General features: G+C 49.4%; 1 protein-coding gene and 1 long non-coding RNA gene across 2 annotated transcripts in view; one reads left to right on the forward strand and one right to left on the reverse strand.

Annotated features, from left to right (window-relative positions):
• The window catches only part of LOC120100757 (uncharacterized), a 37,028-nt gene extending 19,961 nt beyond the window's left edge, over positions 1 to 17,067 (reverse strand). The window contains exon 1 of the long non-coding RNA XR_005500770.2: positions 33 to 17,067. This is a non-coding gene — a long non-coding RNA (uncharacterized LOC120100757). The remainder of the gene's footprint in view (positions 1 to 32) is intronic.
• Positions 1 to 18,270, forward strand: part of Dap (death-associated protein) — a 52,561-nt gene extending 34,291 nt beyond the window's left edge. The window contains exons 3-4 of the mRNA NM_022526.2: positions 15,820 to 15,862; positions 17,067 to 18,270. Coding sequence (NP_071971.1) covers positions 15,820 to 15,862; positions 17,067 to 17,180 — 157 coding nt within the window. The 3' untranslated portion in view covers positions 17,181 to 18,270. The remainder of the gene's footprint in view (positions 1 to 15,819; positions 15,863 to 17,066) is intronic.
• The last annotated feature ends 1,476 nt before the right edge of the window (positions 18,271 to 19,746 follow it).

Consider the following 19,746-nt stretch of genomic DNA (forward strand, 5'->3'; position numbering starts at 1 on the left):
TCCAGCCCTTACTGCTCAATGACAAAACTGACCTGTGGAAGCAGCTGTCTCCTGTCTCTACACAGCTAACTAGGCCCAGTAGTTGGAAGGTGTCCCAGGTAAGAAAGGAGTCTTTGTTGTTAGAGACGCTGGCTGTGGAGACAGGGTACCCCAGATTTCCAGTTGAAGACAAGGCTAGCCGTACATCTCTGTCTTGGGAGCAGGCCTTGGATGCACTGTTCTTCGCTTTAAGTTGGGTTCCTAGTCATGAATGACATCAATTTCTTTACATGATAAACGTCTCTGCCAGAGTCTGATGCTGGTCATCTGGACTTTCAGAACTAATCCAGACTTTTAGGAACATACAGCAAGAATCCTATGAAGAAACCGAGCCACTGCTGGCCAGTGCCATGAGTCAGCATACGACAGGGAGAGGAGGTTACTTCCTAGTATATTTAACTCAGTCTCTTGAGTAGATACACAATGTGTCCTTCTCTTCCTTTCTGCCCCCACCTAATGTCCCTATCTATCATGGATTCAACTCCCGGCCCCGCCCGTCTTCCCCAGTTCTGGGAAGAGATTCTCCTTAGCCCAAGCTCACTGTGAAAGTCACCAGACTGAGCAGAAGTGAGAACCCGTTCTCTCGGGCTCTAGAGTAGCAGCCCATTGCTCAGGGCAGGCCTTTGAGGCTAACAGCACACAACTATCTACATACCATTCTCAGAAGTGAGCAGGGGTCAGCCACCTCTGGTTCCTTAACTAACTCTGTGCCACGAAAAACCTTTTAAGTTTAATGTCACTCTCCGAGGATGGTCCTAGCATCTGAGGAACATATGTGTGCACCGAGCAGTGTCCTGGGCACTGGGTTCACAAACTCCCCATAGTCCTTGACCTTCAGAAGGAGCCAGGGTCTAGAGGCCTTCATCGTGTTGTGGTTAAGTGGGAGCTTCTTAGGGAAACACAGCTGGAAGTGCATCAGTCCTGCCCTTGGAGAGTCAGGGAAAGTACCAGAAGGGTAGCATGTGTGGTCGCCTTTGACGTTGGTATTTTCCAGCTGGCTCTAATATCAAGGTCAGAATAGGGAGAGGGAGTGTGAGCATTGGCTCCACAGAAAAATGGAAGTCTTACCAGCCGGAGTAAAGGTGAGGAGCATTCTAGACTTGTGTTTCAACTTAGAATGGCCTACAAGTGTGTTCAGTGTGATGTGCCTTTGAGGATGACAGAGGACACTTGATCTTTACACATGGACAGACCCAGGACCCCAGACTGTCGTGTGGAGGCATGGCCACCCTGCAGAAGACTCAAGGCCCCCTCGAATAGTGTCTTCTCCCTCTGCTGGTCAGCAGAGAGACAGCAGGGTTTGGGAGTGCTTTCATAAAGTGGATGAGTCTGCCCTGAGTCTACCTCTCCCTTAGATCCCAGCACCTTCCTGATTTGTACTTCATTAGGTCAACACTGTATTTTTGTCCCTGAGTCCACAGCACCCAAGACCGTAGTGTATACTAGAGTTAGCTCAGTGACTATGGATGCCTTGAGGGGAGCACAGTCCCTGCAGACTGACTGCTGTGCTCTATACACCAGGACCACTCTGGAGCTCCACAGGCAAGGTACAGCTCCCAGCCAGGAGCTGCTATCACTGACCCTGCCTTCTCCCCATCCCTGGCAATTCCCTGCCCCTTGCTCACATTTAGCCCCGACCTAGTTTGCGTTCTTCATCATTCAGTCTTGCTGTGCTTGTTGGCAAATGTCATCAGCGCATTGGTGACAGCGGTGACAATTCAGAAACTCCTGTAATGCAGCCTGGCCCATCTTATACTTTCTTCACTCAGAATGGATGAATGGATAGGGCGAAGGGGGAGGGGAAGGAGGAGAGAGAGAGAGAGAGAGAGAGAGAGAGAGAGAGAGAGAGAGAGAATGAATGGGAATATGAATGGATATTTTCCCAGCCGTAGTGGAGGAGGGAACATTCTAGTGTGACCCATTCATAAACACCATCTCAAGAAAAGGATTATAAATATGAATTCTCCTCTAGCTGCTTTAAGAATAAGTTTCTATTTAACCTGAATGTCTCCTGTATGCGTGTTCTATCCAGCTGAGGGATCAGCCCAGGGCTTCTCCTCCCTGTCCTGTTTATGCTGTGGCCATCTCCCTGATTATGTCTCAGCTCTGCAGAGGAACTGCCGGGCCGCTGTGGGCTCAGTCCTTTCTGTAAAGCACCAGAAGGGCCACGCTGCTCCTGCAGCCCTGTTGCCTCCAAGGGCCAAGGCTCTCTGCTTCCTCTACCGCTCCTGTCATCTGGAATCTGCCACCTTCGTATCCCTTACTAGTAGGTGTCTCCCTGAGTCACACCTCACACGTGGAGATGACTTGATATTTCCCAGGTCACTCTGAGCTCCAGAGAGGATGCTTGGCTCCTTCTTTTATAAGGGAAACTGGAGCCCAAATACTAGTGCCGTTGTGCCTTGCCTGCTGGCCTTGGTCTCTTTCAGCCTTTGAGAGTGCTTCTCGGTCCATCTTCTGCCTTCTCACTTTACAACAATAAAGCTGGACTACATAATTGGTGAGGTGAACTGTCCCAGGGAAAGCACGGGGAAGGAGACATCCCAAGGAGCAGAGCGACTGACAGGGAGGGCGAGGAGGGCTCTGGATGACTCAGAGTATGAGTACTGCCCTTCCTCCTTCTTTCAACACCAGACACCTATATTTGCCAAACTCACAGAGATACTATGGTTCTCCTGTAGCCCAAAAATAGCTTGCTGGGGTTGGAGTAAGGGAATGGACACCTCACCCATAGGACAGTTGGGGTGTCTCCTTCCCGGTGCTTCTCATGGGACAGGTGATCTCACATCAGGCTCTGCCTCATGGACATTTTGTCTATTCTCAAGGACATACTCAGCTTTTTCATGGTTGCCACAGAGACCAGCCACATTGAAACTGAACAATGTTGTTTCTGGGAAATTAGAATGTCCTTCCGACTCAGCTTCTGGCAGACCTCACAGTTTGCTTCCGTGGCCTCTTGATCTTAAAGGAGCCCTTCGGGAACAGTCTTTTTTCCCCACCTGTGAACAGGGTCCCTGGTGGAGGTGACTGTCTTCTTGCTAGGATAAGGGGGGAGATGACATCCATTGTCCCTCCAGCTACTGGACAGGGAGCAAGCACTCCAGAGGTAGCACAAACACTTCCTGGATTATGAGCACAGGAAGACAGCCTTAGGGCCCTAAATATTGATTAGCGCAAAAAGATCAAGGAGCATCGAGTCTGGTCCATATCAGGGTAGAGAGGGGCAGCTCCGCCTGAGGCTCCAAGTGTACACAGAGCCAGACTGAGGGGCTTTGATTCCAGTCTGTACCAGCCCAGCCTTGCGTGCTTTACTCCTGGCCACCACCCAGCCTGCTGTAGACGTGAGAGTAGCAGGGCAGCTTGTGATAGGGAAGTCGTCCTCTTCACTAGCAGCTTTTTAAAAGGGGGAGCAAAATTAGTGATGCGTTGTTTTTTTGTTTTGTTTTGTTTTTTGTTTTTGTTTTTTTGGTTTTTTTTTTTAACTACTTTGTTCTTTTCTGCTAATTCTGGGAAAGGCCCAAGTGCGTGCTGTGATCTAAGGAGGTTCCTAAGTTGCATCTCCACACAGGCAGCCATCGAGTTTGCATATCTCCGGACCAGAACAGCATCTGATCGGCCGTCTTAGAAGCTGGAGGTGACTGATGTTCTCCACTCACCAAATCCCTCTCCGCTACATGTGATGGACAGGGTTACAGATACCTGGTTCTGAGGAACCAGCAATAAAGAAGTCAGAGAGCCCTCGTACTGGGTGTATACTCTGTGTGCCAGACTTTGACCCAGCTGTGATATCCTCTTGGCCATGCTTTGGTTCTTGCTAGATGCATAGCTTCCTAGCCTAGTGCTTGGCAGAAGGGGCCCCGAGGAGGAGAAAACATCATTTTTCCCTCATTGCTGGGCTGTGATTCCTGAAGACTGTTGCTCTAGAAATGTGAGCGGGTGCAGATGTGGAAGGTTGTCTGGGTTTGACCATCTCATCCTTTCTGGTGGGCAGTCTTATCAGGACCTGTCAGTTTCCTCTCCTTTTAAGAGCCACCGTTCAGTTCAGTCCAAAGCTACACACTTTGTCCTTTGAACTGGACACCCCCACCTCCAGGAATCACCCACCATAAAGCGTGACCCTTGAGCCTGAATTTTATTTCCAGATGGAATGATTAATACTCGAGTCCCCAGCACCTGCCTAATCAGCATTGACTGTTCCCTGGTCCTTCCTCGTAATTGAAATTCAAAAGAATGCACCTAAAAACATCCCTGCTTTCAGAATCAAAGACGGGATAGCTTCAAGTGTGTTACTTACTGAAATTTACAAGTAGCTTGTAAAGCTTTTAATGCACGTACAGTTTTACACACAGGCTGATGATCACATGGATTATTCTCAGGCTGCTCGGGGTAACATCACGTATGCAGTTCCTACCCAATTCTAGGAGTCTCTCCAGACTTCACTACTACAGACAGGTCCAGCTCCTGACTCAGCATGTACAGGGACTGCCTTCCACCAACCAAAAGCCTTCACCCCAGGGCCCTGGAGCTAACTAGCAGGGACTCTGCCCTTCAGCTTCTTGCTCCCACGCTGTCGTGTGATAGGGCACATTCCAACCTGGCTTGTTTTTAAGTGCATTTCTACCTTTGGTGATGGTCCACATTCTTCCTAAAAACTGTCTTCCCTGGAACACTGACAAAGGAAGGCAGCTTGTCCTATTGGGAGTACAGAATGTGCTGGGAGTAGGGCAGACGGGGCTTCACATTCAGAGAGCTGGAGGCGCCTTTCTCCTAATTCCTGCCAGTCCTCGGGTACCAGTGATGCTTAGGGTGAAGAGGGAGGACCCAGTGGGTATCCTGACACTCCTCAGATGAGTGCTGGGAAGCCCTAAAATGCTCTAGTCAAGAAAAAATGAGGGAGGAGGACAGAAAAGGAAGGAATGAAGGAAAATTCCTGTTTAAAGATTTACTTTTCTTATATGTGTGTGCACATGAATGCAGTTGCCCCTCAGACCAGAGGCATTGAATCCTCTGACTGGGATTACAGGTGGTTGTGAGCTGCCCAGGGTGGGTACTGAGAACCAAACATGGGTCCTCTTTGCCATTGAGCCATCCTTCCAGGCCCCAGGAGAAATTCTTATGTCCCAGTCCAGAAAACAAAATTAACTCCATTGTTGCCACAAAGCGTGAGCTTGTGGACAGATGTGGGCTACTCATTTAAACTTCTAGCTATTGCATGAGGTGGATCTCATTCCTATTCTACAGATAGATAATGAGGCCAAGAGGCTCCCCATCTGAACCCAGAACCTCTGTCTCCATAACCTGTGCCCTCCAGTGCCCATTCACACACTGCGCTCTGTGCTTCTGAGTAGTTAAAAACTGTGGGAAAGCAGTGCTGGGCTTGCGTGCCCAGGGGTCTCTCCTCTGTGGTGGGATGAATGTAGTGACTCTTGACCACCAAGATCATTCCTGCATATGGAGTCTGTGAGTGTCTTGTTAGGGTTTCACTGCTGTGAACAGACACCATGGCTAAGGCAACTAAAGACAACATTTAATTGGGGCTGGCTTACAGGTTCAGAGGTTCAGTCCATTATCATCAAGGTGGGAACATGGCAGCCTCCAGGCAGGCAGGGTGCAGGGGGAGCTGAGTTCTACATCTTCGCCTGAAGGCTGCTAGCAGAATACTGGTTTCCAGGCAGCTAGGAAGAGGACTTAAAGCCCATACCACAGTGACACACTTACTCCAACAAGGCCACACCTACCCCAACAAGGCCACACTTACCCCAGCAAGGCCACACCTACCCCAGCAAGGCCACATTTACCCCAGCAAGGCCACACCTACCCCAGCAAGGCCACATCTTCTAATACTGCCACTCCCTGGGCCGAGCATATACAAACCACTACAAAGAGGAAATATTAGTCATGGAGTAGCACTGATGTCTGTCCTCTGTGAAAGGAATGAAGGGAAGGATGTAAAAACAGGAGGAACAGTAGGGATGTGAGTTTCTGACTGTAAAGAGCCTAGCCCAAGAGCAACTTTCTGGAACTGTCCACAGGTAAGGTGAGGACCACACCCCCTCCTGAAGCAGCTGGTAGCTCTCACACTGTCCTGAGTGTAGAGAGGCATTAACTAGAAGCCAGGGTAGTCTCATATTCAGCCCTGGAAGGTTTAGCTTCCCTTGTGTAGAACAAGTAGATTAGGCTGGACCCTCAAGATCCAGTGAGCACGTTATAGCCTCAAGCAGGAGCTGCTGTATCATGTGCAACCCTTGTCCTGGCCACCTCTGAACCCTTGGAAAAACAGGCTGGCCCTGAATTTGGGATGTCTACAGGAAGGAACGGACACTTAGGACTAATTCCAGTGACAAAACTCCTCACTGTAACCAGACTGAACATGAGTTACATGTATATGCTAGCCTAGCACCTGCTCATGTCCTCTTGAAAAACACAACAATTCCATGTACCTAAGGCAGGTGCGGGTCCTTCTATCAGGTTCGTCACACTGGAAGTACCCGGGTGGAGTTCTCACCAGACAGGCAGTGCCTCCTTAGTAGCTACCCGCTGGCCACAGGGGACACTGGGTTTCCAGAAGCTATGTCTGACCACAGCCTTCACCAGTTCTGAAAGGACCAGCAGCACCATCTGGTGGGGACATCAGGCTGAGGCAGGGAAGCGGCCGTAGCCGGCAGATTTGAAGAATGCCTTTACAGAGCCCTGTCTGGGTGCAGTGGAGTGAGACAGTAGCCGCGGCTCCCCAGCCATGCTAATGACTGTTCAGGCGTCTGTGAAATTAATAACCTCAATAATAGACGACCAGGCCAGGAAGCTATGAGAGGGACGGGGAGAGGCAGGAAAGGACTCGCCTTCCATCTGTTTGCTGCGAGATGCTTCAGGAAACACCCCAGGTGGGACTTCTGGGAGCACACGAGGCCACAGGTTCTAAACAAAGCTGAAATAAAGCTCCAGGATTTGCTTCCAAGTCGTCCTAACTGTTTCCATGCAGAAGGTATCTAAGAAGAGCGTATTCCGTGAGCCCCGCAGCCGCCTGGTCTCTTTCCGTTTGTCCTGACAAAAGCTGTTTCTTCCCACCACTGAGCCCTGACCTCAGTATGGAGTCCTCAGATCAGTCACAGATGTCCATACTTACAGAGCTCAACTGTGACATCCTGAATCAGAGCTGTCCCACCCCAACACACAGGCACGCACGCACGCACGCACGCACATGGGCACACAGTCCCCAGAGACCTGAGCAGTACAACTGTGTCCACCCCAGGCACTTAGCACCACCCTAATCCCTGCCTGGGACCCCTGAGCCCTCCCTGCACTTGAGCCCCACACAGGTAATAGCTTTCACATCTGCTTTGCCTGACATGTGGGAAGGTGCATTCAGCTGAGATATGGACATGATTTTGCAGCCCCTCTGAAGGACCATGATGTCCTCCCCAGTCCATATGATCCCCACCCGTCCAGTAGCCATAAGACATGCACTAGCAGTGTTCACTAGTGGGACTGACTGTGCTGTCTTCTCTTCATTTACCCCCATCTTGTCATCGTAGCAGCTGACTTATGGTATGCATCCTATATGCTAAGCTGTGAGTGTGCTGCACTTCCATACAAGCAATTGAGGAGGTAGGGTGTGTTGCTCATCCTTGTTACAGAATGAGAAACTAAGCCACAGAAAGGTTAAGTCACACCCTACCAATTGATCGATCTGAGAACATAACCCCACCTTCTGGTAACCAGAAGCCACCTTTCATCCTGTCCTTACTCTCCTGTCCTTTGATTTGGTGCATAGTTTGGAGCTTTCACTCCCCTGAAGCTCATGAATTGAGCTGCTTGTGACACAGGGGAAGATTAGTGTGGCCAGAGCATGGCCCAAGAGCCCCTAAAAGCTCAGCACCAGGATTCAGAATAAGCCTGCAGCCTCTCAGGCCTGGCACTTCCTCCATCAGACTGAAATAACACTTGCTGGGGAGGGTCGGATGACTTAGTAACCTATTCATGAGTTCTTTGGATGTTGGTTAAATGGCCACTTATGACATAAAGAAAAAAAATTGCAAAGTCAGAAAGCAAATGTCTAAATAGATTTGAATAAATTCTGTCAAATAGGGGACTCATGGATTACATTTAAATTACTAACCTAAAACAGCTGCATCTTTATGTCATATACAGAAGATGATACTCCAAAGTGTGAGGCTTGCCAAACTCAGCATGCGGGGCTTATAAGGTTGGTCATGGGCCCTGCACAAGGGTGGGTCTGAGTCTGGCTCCCAGCACTTACCTGCTGTGCAGCCTTCAGGCAGTGTGGATCCTGCTGCTTGGGCTTAGGTGAATGGAGGAGAGAAAGCTTTTGCAGAAAACCACCAACATGGGAATGGTTCTATTAATGAAAGTCCAGAACGCCTGGGTTACCATTTTTGACTTTTGGCAGGTCAGCTTTCCTGGCTTCTCACTCTCTCTGACGTGTGTGTATGTATGTGTGCAGACACACATGTGTACAGATGCTTTGACATGGTGACTCTCCTACCCAAGGATGCTTGGGAAGGACAACCTGAGTGTCCAGGACCACACAGAATTCTATTTTGGATGACAAGGACTCGGCAGCTTTAAAAGTAGAAGTGCCCCCAGAGTTAAAGGACCTCACATTATTAGCTAGAAACCCAGGCTGGGCAGGGCATTGAACACAGAGCTCCAGGCGCACAAGCTCTCAACAGAGCCTGTATGAAGGAAGGCGCTTAGTTGTTGCTACTGCCATGGCTGGCTGCCCAGGCTTACCTGCCCTCTACAGCTTAGGGGAACCGAGTATGGAAACACAGGTGCCTGGCTCCGCCCAGTGGGTATTAAAGGCACCTGGTGAGGCTCTGGGGGGAACTTCACACCACAGTGAAATGCAGATGAGGGAGAGAGCATAATAAAATAAAAGAATTCGTTAGGCAAGATAAAATGGCCACAGTGCCCATGGGTGAGCAGCCTAAAACCGATGTCCTGTACCGGTGGGACCTGGGAGAAATCTCTACTGGGCACCGTGTACCTTACTCCATAGGGCAGGAAGTTAGGACAGTCATCATCAGAATCCTGTCTGGCCCTCTCTGTGGAGACAGCTTGTCACTTTAGCTTCTCAGAGAGATTATTACTGACAAGGGAGCTTATGAACATGAAAAAATCACATCAAGTCAACAGTAAATTTTAATGTTCATGACACGTTGGGATGGTAGCATTTTGTATATAATTAAGTAAAATATTGAAACTGATTTCACAAATTGCTATGCTAGGATTCAGGGCAATTAGGAGGATGTGATGTAAGCCTTCCTTATGTCTGCATGCCATAAGGTCACTGTGCCCCTGGGCGTTGTGGGTGTTTTATCCTGCCTTCTGCAGATACGGAGAAATGGCAGAATGTGTAAGTGTTCAACAGAAAAGTGTAGTGAGTGACGGAGGACGGACGTGTGGCTCAGTTGACCCTGTCGAGAGTTCGACGTGGTCCTAGACTGGGAAACCGGTGATCTGAGTGCAGGACACTGAGCAGCTGCTCCAGACCCAGAAGGACAAAGCAGCGGCCAGCAATGGCCAGGAAGCACTCCCAGCTCTAATGGGAACTACTTCCTTCTGGCCCACAGTTCCTCAAAAATCTTCAATAAGTGATTTTAAAGATTGGAGAGCTTGAGGCCAAGGAAGGGCAGGAGCGACAGTTGTTTCCTGACAGAAAATAAGGGCGAGCCTTCCAAACAGTTTCTGTCAGAAGGACTGCTGTCAAAGGAAAGGAAGCCCCAAAGTGGTTTCTGTGACTGTAGAACCTATGTATGTAGAAGACTATGGTTATCAATCATGGAGCCAAGGAGTTCTCAACTCGAGCTCTGTACCGTGCTGCAGGGTCCCTCAGTCATGAGCTTTTAAGCTACCCTGCCTGCAAGTGTTCAGAATTACTTTACAAATGTAAGAGACAATCGCTCAGCAACAGACCCTGCCTAGCAAGAGCCCCATGCCTTAGGTGGCACCACCAGGCAGTGTGGAGGGGGCAGCTGACTCTCTGAAGGAGACAGGGCCTCTGGGGAGATGAGCACGCTAGCAGGACATGGTGCGCGCTCTGTACCTCACTGAACTGGGTGCTTCAAAATGGACAAAACTGCCAAACTAGTTAGAGTTTCAAAGCCACCTTAGAAGGTCTAGAGCTCTGCTTTTAGAAGGACTTGGCTGAAGAGCAAGCCTCTCCCATCCCTCCCGGAAGACCTGCACAGACAGCAGAACTCTGAACACTTCCTGCATCTTAAAGCAGGAATCTACTGCAAACACGCTGGGCGTGGAGGATTCCCCTACTTATTTTGGTACCTTTTTTAAAAATTATTTATTTATTTACTTATTTATTTTTCGTTTGGTTTTGTTTTAGGTTTAGGGTGTTATTGTTGTTGTTGTTGTTGTTGTTGTTGTTGTTGTTGTTGTTGTTTTTAGGGCACTTTCCTGTTTCCAGACTGGCCTTGAACTCTTTCCTCCACCTCCCAAATGCTGGGATTCAGGTTGTGTGTCGCAACGCTCGGCTTGGTAATTTCTTTTATATTAGCATCAGATGCGTCTGAGGTTTTAGGCGTGGCCATCCGTTGTCCCCAGAGTAATCAGGATGCTTGCTTTTTAGATTGTAGCTGGGTACTGTCCCTGCTGCCTGGTCAGAACCAGCTGACCTTCTTGCTCACAATGAAAGTTCCACACTTCCCGTTCTGAATTCCTTCGACCGGGACTACAGACCTTAGGTCACACCAACTTCTTGGCCGAGTCACAAATACCATCCCCACCAGAACAGATGAGTCCTGCTGTGGCTGCGTGGCCACAGATGTCTCCCCGATCATTGTGGCAGGATTACTGTGCATGCAAAGCCCGGTGGCCCCTAGAGACCATGGTGGCACTGGGACGTACAAGTGTCTTGATGTGAGCTCATCTCGAGGCCTGTGCCGTGGACGTACAGTGCAAGAGTGCGTTGTGTTTGGTTTTGGGACCGGGTCGGCCTGGGGTGTACCGTGTGACCCAGACGGCCTCCCAACTCCAGCTTCCAGCACTTCTGCTTCAGCCTCCACAGTGCTAAGGCTGCAGAGTGCCACAGTCTCTGCTCAGAGCACAATTGAGGACACACGGTCAGGCCGGAGAGATGGCTCAGTGGTCAAGAGCACTGACTGCTCTTCCAGAGGTCCTGAGTTCAGTTCCCAGCAACCACATGGCGGCTCGCAACCATCTGTAATGGGATCCAATGCCCTCTTCTGGTGTGTCTGAGGAGAGTGACAGTGTACTCACATATAAAATAAATACATCTTTAAAGAAAAAAGACATATGGTCAAAATGTATCTGAAAACCTAATCTTTGAACTTTTTACTTTATGTTTCTAGTGTTTACTAATTTTTAATATTTAATGTTAGTCCAATATAAAAATCTAATATTTCCCTCTCCAGTTTGCAATGTTTACTCCCTCTCAAACTCCTTCCCATGGGGTCTCGGGCTATCTGTACCCCACTGAGGCCAATAGTGTTGAGAAAGCTGTCCTCCGTTCCCTCTTCCCGCCTCTACTCAGTTTCACATGCAGTGTTCCAGAAACGCGCTCCCCCCAACCTAAGGAGCTGCATTGTACAGGACACTGTCCCTGTGAGTATCCTGAGATAAGGCAGTGACTTGTCCAGTAGCAGATGCTTTTATAGAATTCGGCCATCAAGGACAATGCTGTCCTTGGGTCTCCGGTGGGTCCTCAGAACCTGTGACCATTGTGCCCCTCCCCCAGCCTCCCTGTGATGAAAAGGTCAGGGAGATCACGTTTCCTCCTAGCCTGATTCTCACAGCTCCTGTCAGTCACAGTGCAAAGCCCTGCCTACCCATCATGCTTGACTCAGCAAGTGCCCACTGCCATGGCTACAGTGGACATAGTGGAGGCAGGTAGATGAAGGTACCCAAGGCATCGTTGCGGCTTGACCAACTGTCCTTGATGCCCAGGAGAGGTGCTGATGGGAGGCCCCAGGTAACCTGGTCTCCAGGAGACTTGGGCGGTAGCTGTCACATAGTCTTTCAGAATTCCAAGCCATTTTAACTGTGTGTGTGTGTGTGTGTTTGTTTATGTGAGTGTTTGTGTGTGTGTTTGTGTAGTGTGTGTCTGTGTGTGTTTGTATAGTGTGTTTGAGTGTTTGTGTGTCTGTGTGTTTGTGTGTATGTTTGCATGTATGTGAGTGTGTGTTTGTGTAGTGTGTGTTTGTGTGAGTGTGTGTGTTTGTGTGTCTGTGTGTGTTTGGGTAGTGTGTGTATGTGTATGTGTGTGTCTGTGTGTGTCTGTGTGTATCTGTGTGTGTGTGTGTTTGTGTAGTGTGTGTCTGTGTGTTTGGGTAGTATGTGTGTGTGTGTGTCTGTGTGTGTGTGTGTGTCTGTGTGTGTCTGTGTGTGTCTGTGTGTATCTGTGTGTGTGTTTGTGTAGTGTGTGTCTGTGTGTTTGGGTAGTGTGTGTGTGTGTGTGTCTGTGTGTGTCTGTGTGTCTGTGTGTCTGTGTGTGTCTGTGTGTGATGGGCTGGGAGTTTCAGGCTTCCTGCTCCTAGCACTCTGGTAGTGGGTGTGGAGAGATGACCTCTGCCACATATTCAAATTCTTTCCTGACTCCCTACCAGGCTGACTTTTTTGTGCAGTTCTCCTGAGGAGTTTGCTCTGCTCTGGCCTTCAGGTGCCTTGACTTACATTAGAAAGTAAATCAAAAGCAAGAAGGATTGCGCAGTTGGACCCTTGAGTTCACAGCCGTGCCTTAGGGAACAATGATGTGGAATTAATTACCACACCGCTCCTACTGCAGCTTGCTCCTGGGGATTTAGAAGGGCATCCAGAATGGTGACCATTTTATATTCTTTTCCAAGTGATTGAAAAATGTTGGAGTCCAGTCTATGGCCCTCAGGCTCTTGGGTCCATAGTCCACAGACCTCTTAGCCTCAAATCACCCAGACACACCCAGCAGCCCCCATTGACAGGGTCAACAGTTGAAGCAGATGGACCCTGAGAACCCCAGAGCATCTGAGTACAGTCCACTCTGTCTGCCCTCACTTATCCTGTGTGCTCTTGGGCTGGACAAAGGAGCCAGATTCACACAGGCAGAGGCACAGTTTGGGATGCAGAAAGGGCTTAGGCTCATGACAGTCCTATTTCCTCTCTCTGACTTCTTTCACACCTTGGTTTCAGGACATCAGCTCCTCCCCTATGGACTCCTCAGTGCTGGCTGCATGTAGGAGAGATGGGCTTAGTGCCTTCCTGCAGCTCGTGCCAGAAGTAACCAGCATGTTCTGAGACAGCACATCAGTAGCCCCTTCACTACACGAGGGGGTTTGGACTCAGCAGACTGACTCCTCTGTAGTTAAATGAATGTGTACTAGAGAAACCCCAACCCAGTTGGCCCCACCACAAACACAAGCCAAGTGATCCGAGGATGTTTCTGAGTTGCTTGGTAAGATGAGGCTTCTTCAGCTCATGGAGTGACAGAAATCACTTAAGGAATTTCACGTGCTTTTTACTAAAGTCTTCAGGACGTAGCAGCGGTACACTTTCTAAATACCGAGTCCTTCACCTGCACCCACACAAAACCTAACCGTGGCTTCCTTCAACACAGACAAGTAGCAGAGCTGTAGGAGACAGGCTGGGTGCTCATGGGGTACTTCCTCAACCTCTGCCCTCCAGACCTGGCCTTAAGCATGACCACATCCTAAGAGCCTCTTCAGCCCCATGTTCTGCCCCTGGCTTTTGGGGCTGCAGCCTTGTCTTTACCTCCCGTCCCCAGTCTGCCTCTGAGTGTCTCCCGAATGCTATCAGAACAAATCACAGTTCCTGCTTCAAATGGAATAGGAAATAGTTTGTCCCCAGACAAACAGAAGTGAATAAGATCCAGCAGCACAAGTTCAGACCGCTTCCAGTGAATTGTTCTACCACAGAAGCAGCATAAGTCAATGCACTGCAGTGGGGAAAGAGGCCAGTTGTAAAGCCCTTGCCTTACAAGCATGAAGGTTTGAGTTCCAAAACCCAGTGCAGAAGCAAGATGTGGTAGAGTACGCTTGTAATCCCAGTGCTGGGGAGGGGACACAAGCAGGTTCCATGGACTCGCTGGCCAGCCAGCTGAGCCTGCTTGACAAATTCTAAGCCAGCAAGAGGCCTTGTCACAGACAGACAGACAGACAGACAAAGAGTGGTCAGTGCTTTAGCGGTGACACCCATGGCTATCCTCTGACCTCTACACACACCATGCGCACACTTGAGACAATGGATCTATCAGTTATATAAGGTAGGGGGTCATAGCAAAACACCTGTGCTGTAGGTTTCAGACATTGTTACATTCTTGGCCTCAGAGTTGGTAGAGGTTAATGGTCTTGCTTAGTTAACCCGTTCAAAAGGTTCTATCTAGTAGCCAAAAGGATGTTAAAACAGGTGCAGGGGGATAAATGAATGGCTTTTAAAATGACTGGAGAGCCCCAAATCATTTTGACTCAGAATCTCCAACACAGGCGTGGCTCTTTCAGGGAACATTCGTTCACCGTTCCTCAAATTCTACCTCCAACTCACCCCGGTGTTTCTAAACTACACCATGCATCTCTCCAAAACAAATCCGTGCACATAACAGGACCTCAGATATGGATATGCCCAGCAAATTCCCAGCTCAGATAGCAAATTCAAAAACAGTATGACTACTTCTGTAAGAAAAAAACTAATAAGAAAAGAGTGTGAACAGCCCCATAGGAAGACGGGAGAGAGATCCACTGCAGTGGTGAGATGGGATTACAGCAGCTGAGCGGGTCTGGGCTCGTCTCTTCCCTCCGTGAGCATGTGTTACTTTGATGCTATATTCTTCCCTCGGTACTGTTGACAAGGAGCTATATATAAGATGCTAAGAACTGACGATTACACAACGAAAGCCTATACTTAATATGTGCTAACAACAAAGTTTAAAAACCACATAATGCTGGGGCGCTGCGGATAGGTGGATCCCTGGGGCTCACTGGCCACCTTGACCAGACTCATCACCAGGTTCCAGGCCAGAGAAGAGCCCTGTCTCAGAAACACGAGTGCACTGCTCCTGAGGTTGACTTTGACCTACACACACAAAAGCACAGAGAGAAAGAGACAACACACACACACACACACACACACACACACACACACACACACACACATTTAGTTTTAAAGTTGTGAGGCAGAAGAGTTGGCTCAATAGTTAAGAACACTGGCTTCTTTTCCAGAGGACTTAGGTTCAATGCCCAGCACCAATGTTGTGGCTCACATCGCACCTCCAGTTTCAGGGTCTGACACCCTGTTCTGGTCTCTGAGGGTACCCAGATCATATAGGAACATGCCCAGACACATAATTTTTCTTTTTTAGTTTTAAGTAGCAGTGGCTTCTTAAGGACTTTGCCTTTATGATACTTGGAGAACAGGGGACAGCAGGGCCAGGAGTTTGCATTGCATCTGAGTCTCTCCAGTCAGAAATTTCCAGAAGCCTGCTTCTGCCCTGCTTCAGGGAAGCCCCTGTTTCCAGTCTCAGAAACTCACAATCTCACTCTCAGCAGCAAAGCGTTTTGGGTAATCCAGCTGCTGTTTGCTGCAGTCTATTCCCACCCTCATTCTTCCTGGACTAACCTCAGAAGTGTCCCCAAGCCCTGCACTTCCCTCGAAGCCTGGTTGTTGACAAAGTAACAGAGGGGATGAGGTCAGTTCCTTGTGACACCACTGTTCATTCTGGTCTCCTCTGTGGTCACTTTGCTCCTTTTCCCCTTGTGTGAATCGTTCATTAAATCCTCGTTTCCCCTCCCTGTTTTCCAGCCCTCCTAAACCAACAGTGTACATCTCTGGTGTTATTGCCCGGGTAAGTATGTGGCCTCTGCGCATGGGCAGTGGGCAGAGGGGATGGGGTTGGGGACGCCTGCCCCTGACTTGTTCCCGTAAGAGGGGACACGTGAACTACCATGCAATCTCTTCTTGCCTTTGCCTTCGGTAAGCACAAATGTCACCCATCTGGTCTGGGGTGGGTGGCCTCCCTCAGTGACCTATTCCTTCGAGGAGTGTGCTTCAGTGGGTAGGAACTCGTGACCCCCACAGCAGAGCACCTGCCTCCATGCTGCAGAATCACTCAAAGGCTATGGCTCTGGGCCTTAAGTGGCCTGGCCTGTGAACGTTTTCCCAACATCAGTACAGGGTGTGACACCAGAGACCTAAGTAAAAAGAAGTTGATTGTTTGTGAGTGAAGATTTAGTATTACGCAGCCGGGCATACGCATCGGTGTCCTGTCTGGCTACTTTTGTTTGCTGGCCCTGGGCCTATGCTCATGTTTTCTATCACACCATGTACCTTTGAGGAGTCCTCTCCTATCAAGGTCCAGGTTCCACTGCCTGAGGAAACCAGCATTATTGGGGACAGCATGGGTAACAGAACTGTCACAGCCATTGAGACCTAGGGCCAGACCGTGGCAGGTTTGCTGTAGGCAAGCTTACTAAATACCTTCATTTAATATTCTCACTCCTTTGTTACATGGTACTGTCTGCCCTTGGCCAGATCCAAACCCATTGCTGGGCATAAGAAACCAACTGACCCCTCCTTGGAACATAGCCCAGCTCTTTCTCTAAGCCCCCACAGGTTGCATTTCACTCAATCTCCTGGTCCCACCCTGCCCTGAGCTTTTCTTCCCCAAGAGTACCCAGGCCTGCTCACAAACCCAACTTTGAGACTCTAGATTTGTTCTGGGTGGCTCCCAAGTCAGACGGAGCAAAAACAGATCTAGCAGGGAAAGCCTGTCCACTCCAGGTCGGGGCGGAGAAGCCATGTAACAGCTGTGTCTTCTAAGGCAAACCCTACAAGGACCATCAATGTCCATGTCTTACAGGTTCATGCTACTGTCTGCTCCCAGGTCTGGTGGCCTGCAGGGCCTTGCTAGCCACAGGAGTAGTCCACGGCTCCAAAGCCAACTCGTCCCTGACTCCTGCAGGAAATGGGTGGACCTGGGTTTGAAGGACTTTCTCTCTAGTCCATCCATTTACTATTAACCAGCTGGTATATTGCTGTCTCCCCCCCAGGGTGACAAAGACTTCCCCCCAGCAGCTGCACAAGTGGCCCACCAGAAGCCACATGCCTCCATGGACAAACATGTTTCTCCAAGAACGCAGCATATCCAACAGCCTCGCAAGTGACCAACGCCCAGACCCCTGCCACCTCAGCAGCAGCAGCAGCAGCAGCACCTGTGCCCCCTCCAGGATGCTTCCCCGACAAAATCAACTCAAACACCTTCTACAGAGTTTACTAAATTTAGAAATCTAAGACAAAGCAAAGTGGGCCTCGGTTGTGTCAGATCCCCATGTTTAAAACTAGAAGAGGCTCAAACACCAAATTTTGTTTCTAAGAGTCCTAGTCGAGTGTCAGTAAAGGGTCATTGAACCCCTAGAAGTGCCATTAGCAGAACATGGCAAGTCCTGAGTAAAAGGAAGTCCTTCGCACTATAGCAGTAGTTTAAAGTCCTTACTCGTGGTCCTAAGAGGAAGAGGCCACTTTGGAGAGGTTTGATAAGGTTAGGAGAAGAAAAAACAAAACACTATGGTATGGTCCGAACAGCTGTGCTCCCTTCTGCCCCCAGTCCATGGCTGCAAATCCCTGTTTTTCAGAAAAGTCAAAGAGCTAGATGTAGAGCCTTCTGGAGTGCTGCTCTTGGAGGGTCCTCCTGGCTGTCCCAGTGGCCTACAGTGGCTCCAGCTCAGTTCACGGTTGCTCTATGAGCACCATGTACGCCACCAGCCTTTCCAGGACTACTACATGGCCTGTACCATGTCGCTAAAGGAGGGATGGGCTCCTCGGATTTTATGAGCAATCCAGTATCCCAACAGTGGCCTTCACATGGAGCAGAACACAGCCCCCAAGACTGTGTTGTCAGTCTCTTCTTTGTAATTACTAAAATGGTGGGAACCCAGGGTCGCTTTGGAGACCCAGACTTGGCTGCAGCCTACAGCCTTGCTCAGTCATATGGAACCAAATCTAGGAAGGGACCTTAGAGACAGCAACGCCAGTTCCCTGTGCAGACCTTCCCACGTGTTGCCTGCATCCGCAATCCCTTTTAGTTCAGCCACCTGAGGGGCTACCCCGTGTTCCGTGTACTCTGAGCTAGCTCCGGTGTGTGTCTGTGGACTCTGGGTCACTAAAGGTTTGCCCGAATGAATTTCTGAATCTTTGGCGTTGAGAAGATGTTGATTCTAATAAAGCTCCTGCATTTCTGCCTCAGTGTCTCTCTTACGGTTCAGAGATTCCGCTTCCCAGCTTCCCAGGACAGTCTCAGTGGGAGTATGGGCAGACACATGTGATAGACACACACGTGATAGACATTCTCAGTGGGAGTATGGACAGACACACGTGGTAGACATTCTCAGTGGGAGTATGGGCAGACACATGTGATAGACATTCTCTGTGGGAGTATGGACAGACACATGAGATGGACATTCTCAACACCGATTTCCCAGACTCGGAGTTGAGCTGTTGGACACCTGGCAACCCAAGCATAGTTGCCTGTGGAACTGTCAGGAGATGGAAAAGCTTAAATCCTGATTGACGTGTCCCGCCTGGGTCCCACAGCTGGCCCAGTGCTGGGTAGGTTCTTCAGGGGCAGACTTAAGAGAATTATTAGTGGTAAGCAGAGGGGTGATGCTGAACAGCTTTTGACATGTAGGACATTTACCTGTTTCAGATCTTCCTAGACAAGAAAGTCATCCCAACTGCTAAGGGGAGAGCCCCAGTGTCAAGGCAGTTGAAGTTTTTCCTCCCACAGCTGCACAAAAGTCGGGGAGGACTTGAGAAGCTGAGAAAAAACAGTCAAAAGCTGATGGTCACCTCGTATGACAAATGCTCCTGTTCTACAGCTCCTGCTGGCCCAGTCCTTCCCCATCTATTCTAGTCACCCATGGAGGCCATGGTGGCTATTCATGCATCCTGACTCATAAAGACAGCAATCTGGATCCTTACCTTGCATCCAGGGGCAGAGAGCTGTTCTCAGTCACTAAATGTGGTAAGTGGGCACCGTAACCGCCCCTCAAACAGTGCAAGTTGGGGGACATGAGCCTGGTGGAAACATCTCCCATTCAAATGGTAATAGCATCCCCTCAAGTCCAGCACCATCTTTCCCAGTCACATCTGCAAAGACCCTGTTTGCAGTTGAGGTCACATCTACAGATCATGGAAGCGGGGCCTTGAGTATTTTTTTTCCCTTTTTAGGGTGTCAGGAGAGACAGTGTTTAGCCCAGGACATCAGCCTCAGGCTAAAAGCTAGAAGCCACCATCCACATTCATACCAAACTACTAAGTCTGTGACCTGCTGTAAGTTTCATAACCAGCCCCAGAACTGATAGGCAGAGAGAGAAGACAAAGGGGACAGGAATGCAGGGGCCCTACACTGGACTCTCTGGCCTAGGTGCAGTGGCTTATGCTATTCATGGTTCAGTCACATGCCTGCAGTCCCAGGGGTCCACACTCAGCTTTACACTGTGACTATCAGTGGATGTGTTCTAGTGCAAGGGAAGACAAATCGCTATAGTCAGAGTCAAGTCTCTCGTTAGCACATGGTTCTCTGATAGATGCACCAATGGCCAGTGAGCACAAAAAAGGCTACATGTCCTTGCTGGGCATGATAGCACATGCCTGTGACCACAGCACCTGAGGGGCTGAGAAAGGATCAGGAGGTGAAGGCCATCTTGCACTTCGAAGTGAGACCTTGTCAAA

This window comes from Rattus norvegicus, chromosome 2 (assembly GCF_036323735.1).
Source record: "Rattus norvegicus strain BN/NHsdMcwi chromosome 2, GRCr8, whole genome shotgun sequence".
NCBI classification, from domain to species: Eukaryota; Metazoa; Chordata; class Mammalia; order Rodentia; family Muridae; genus Rattus; species Rattus norvegicus.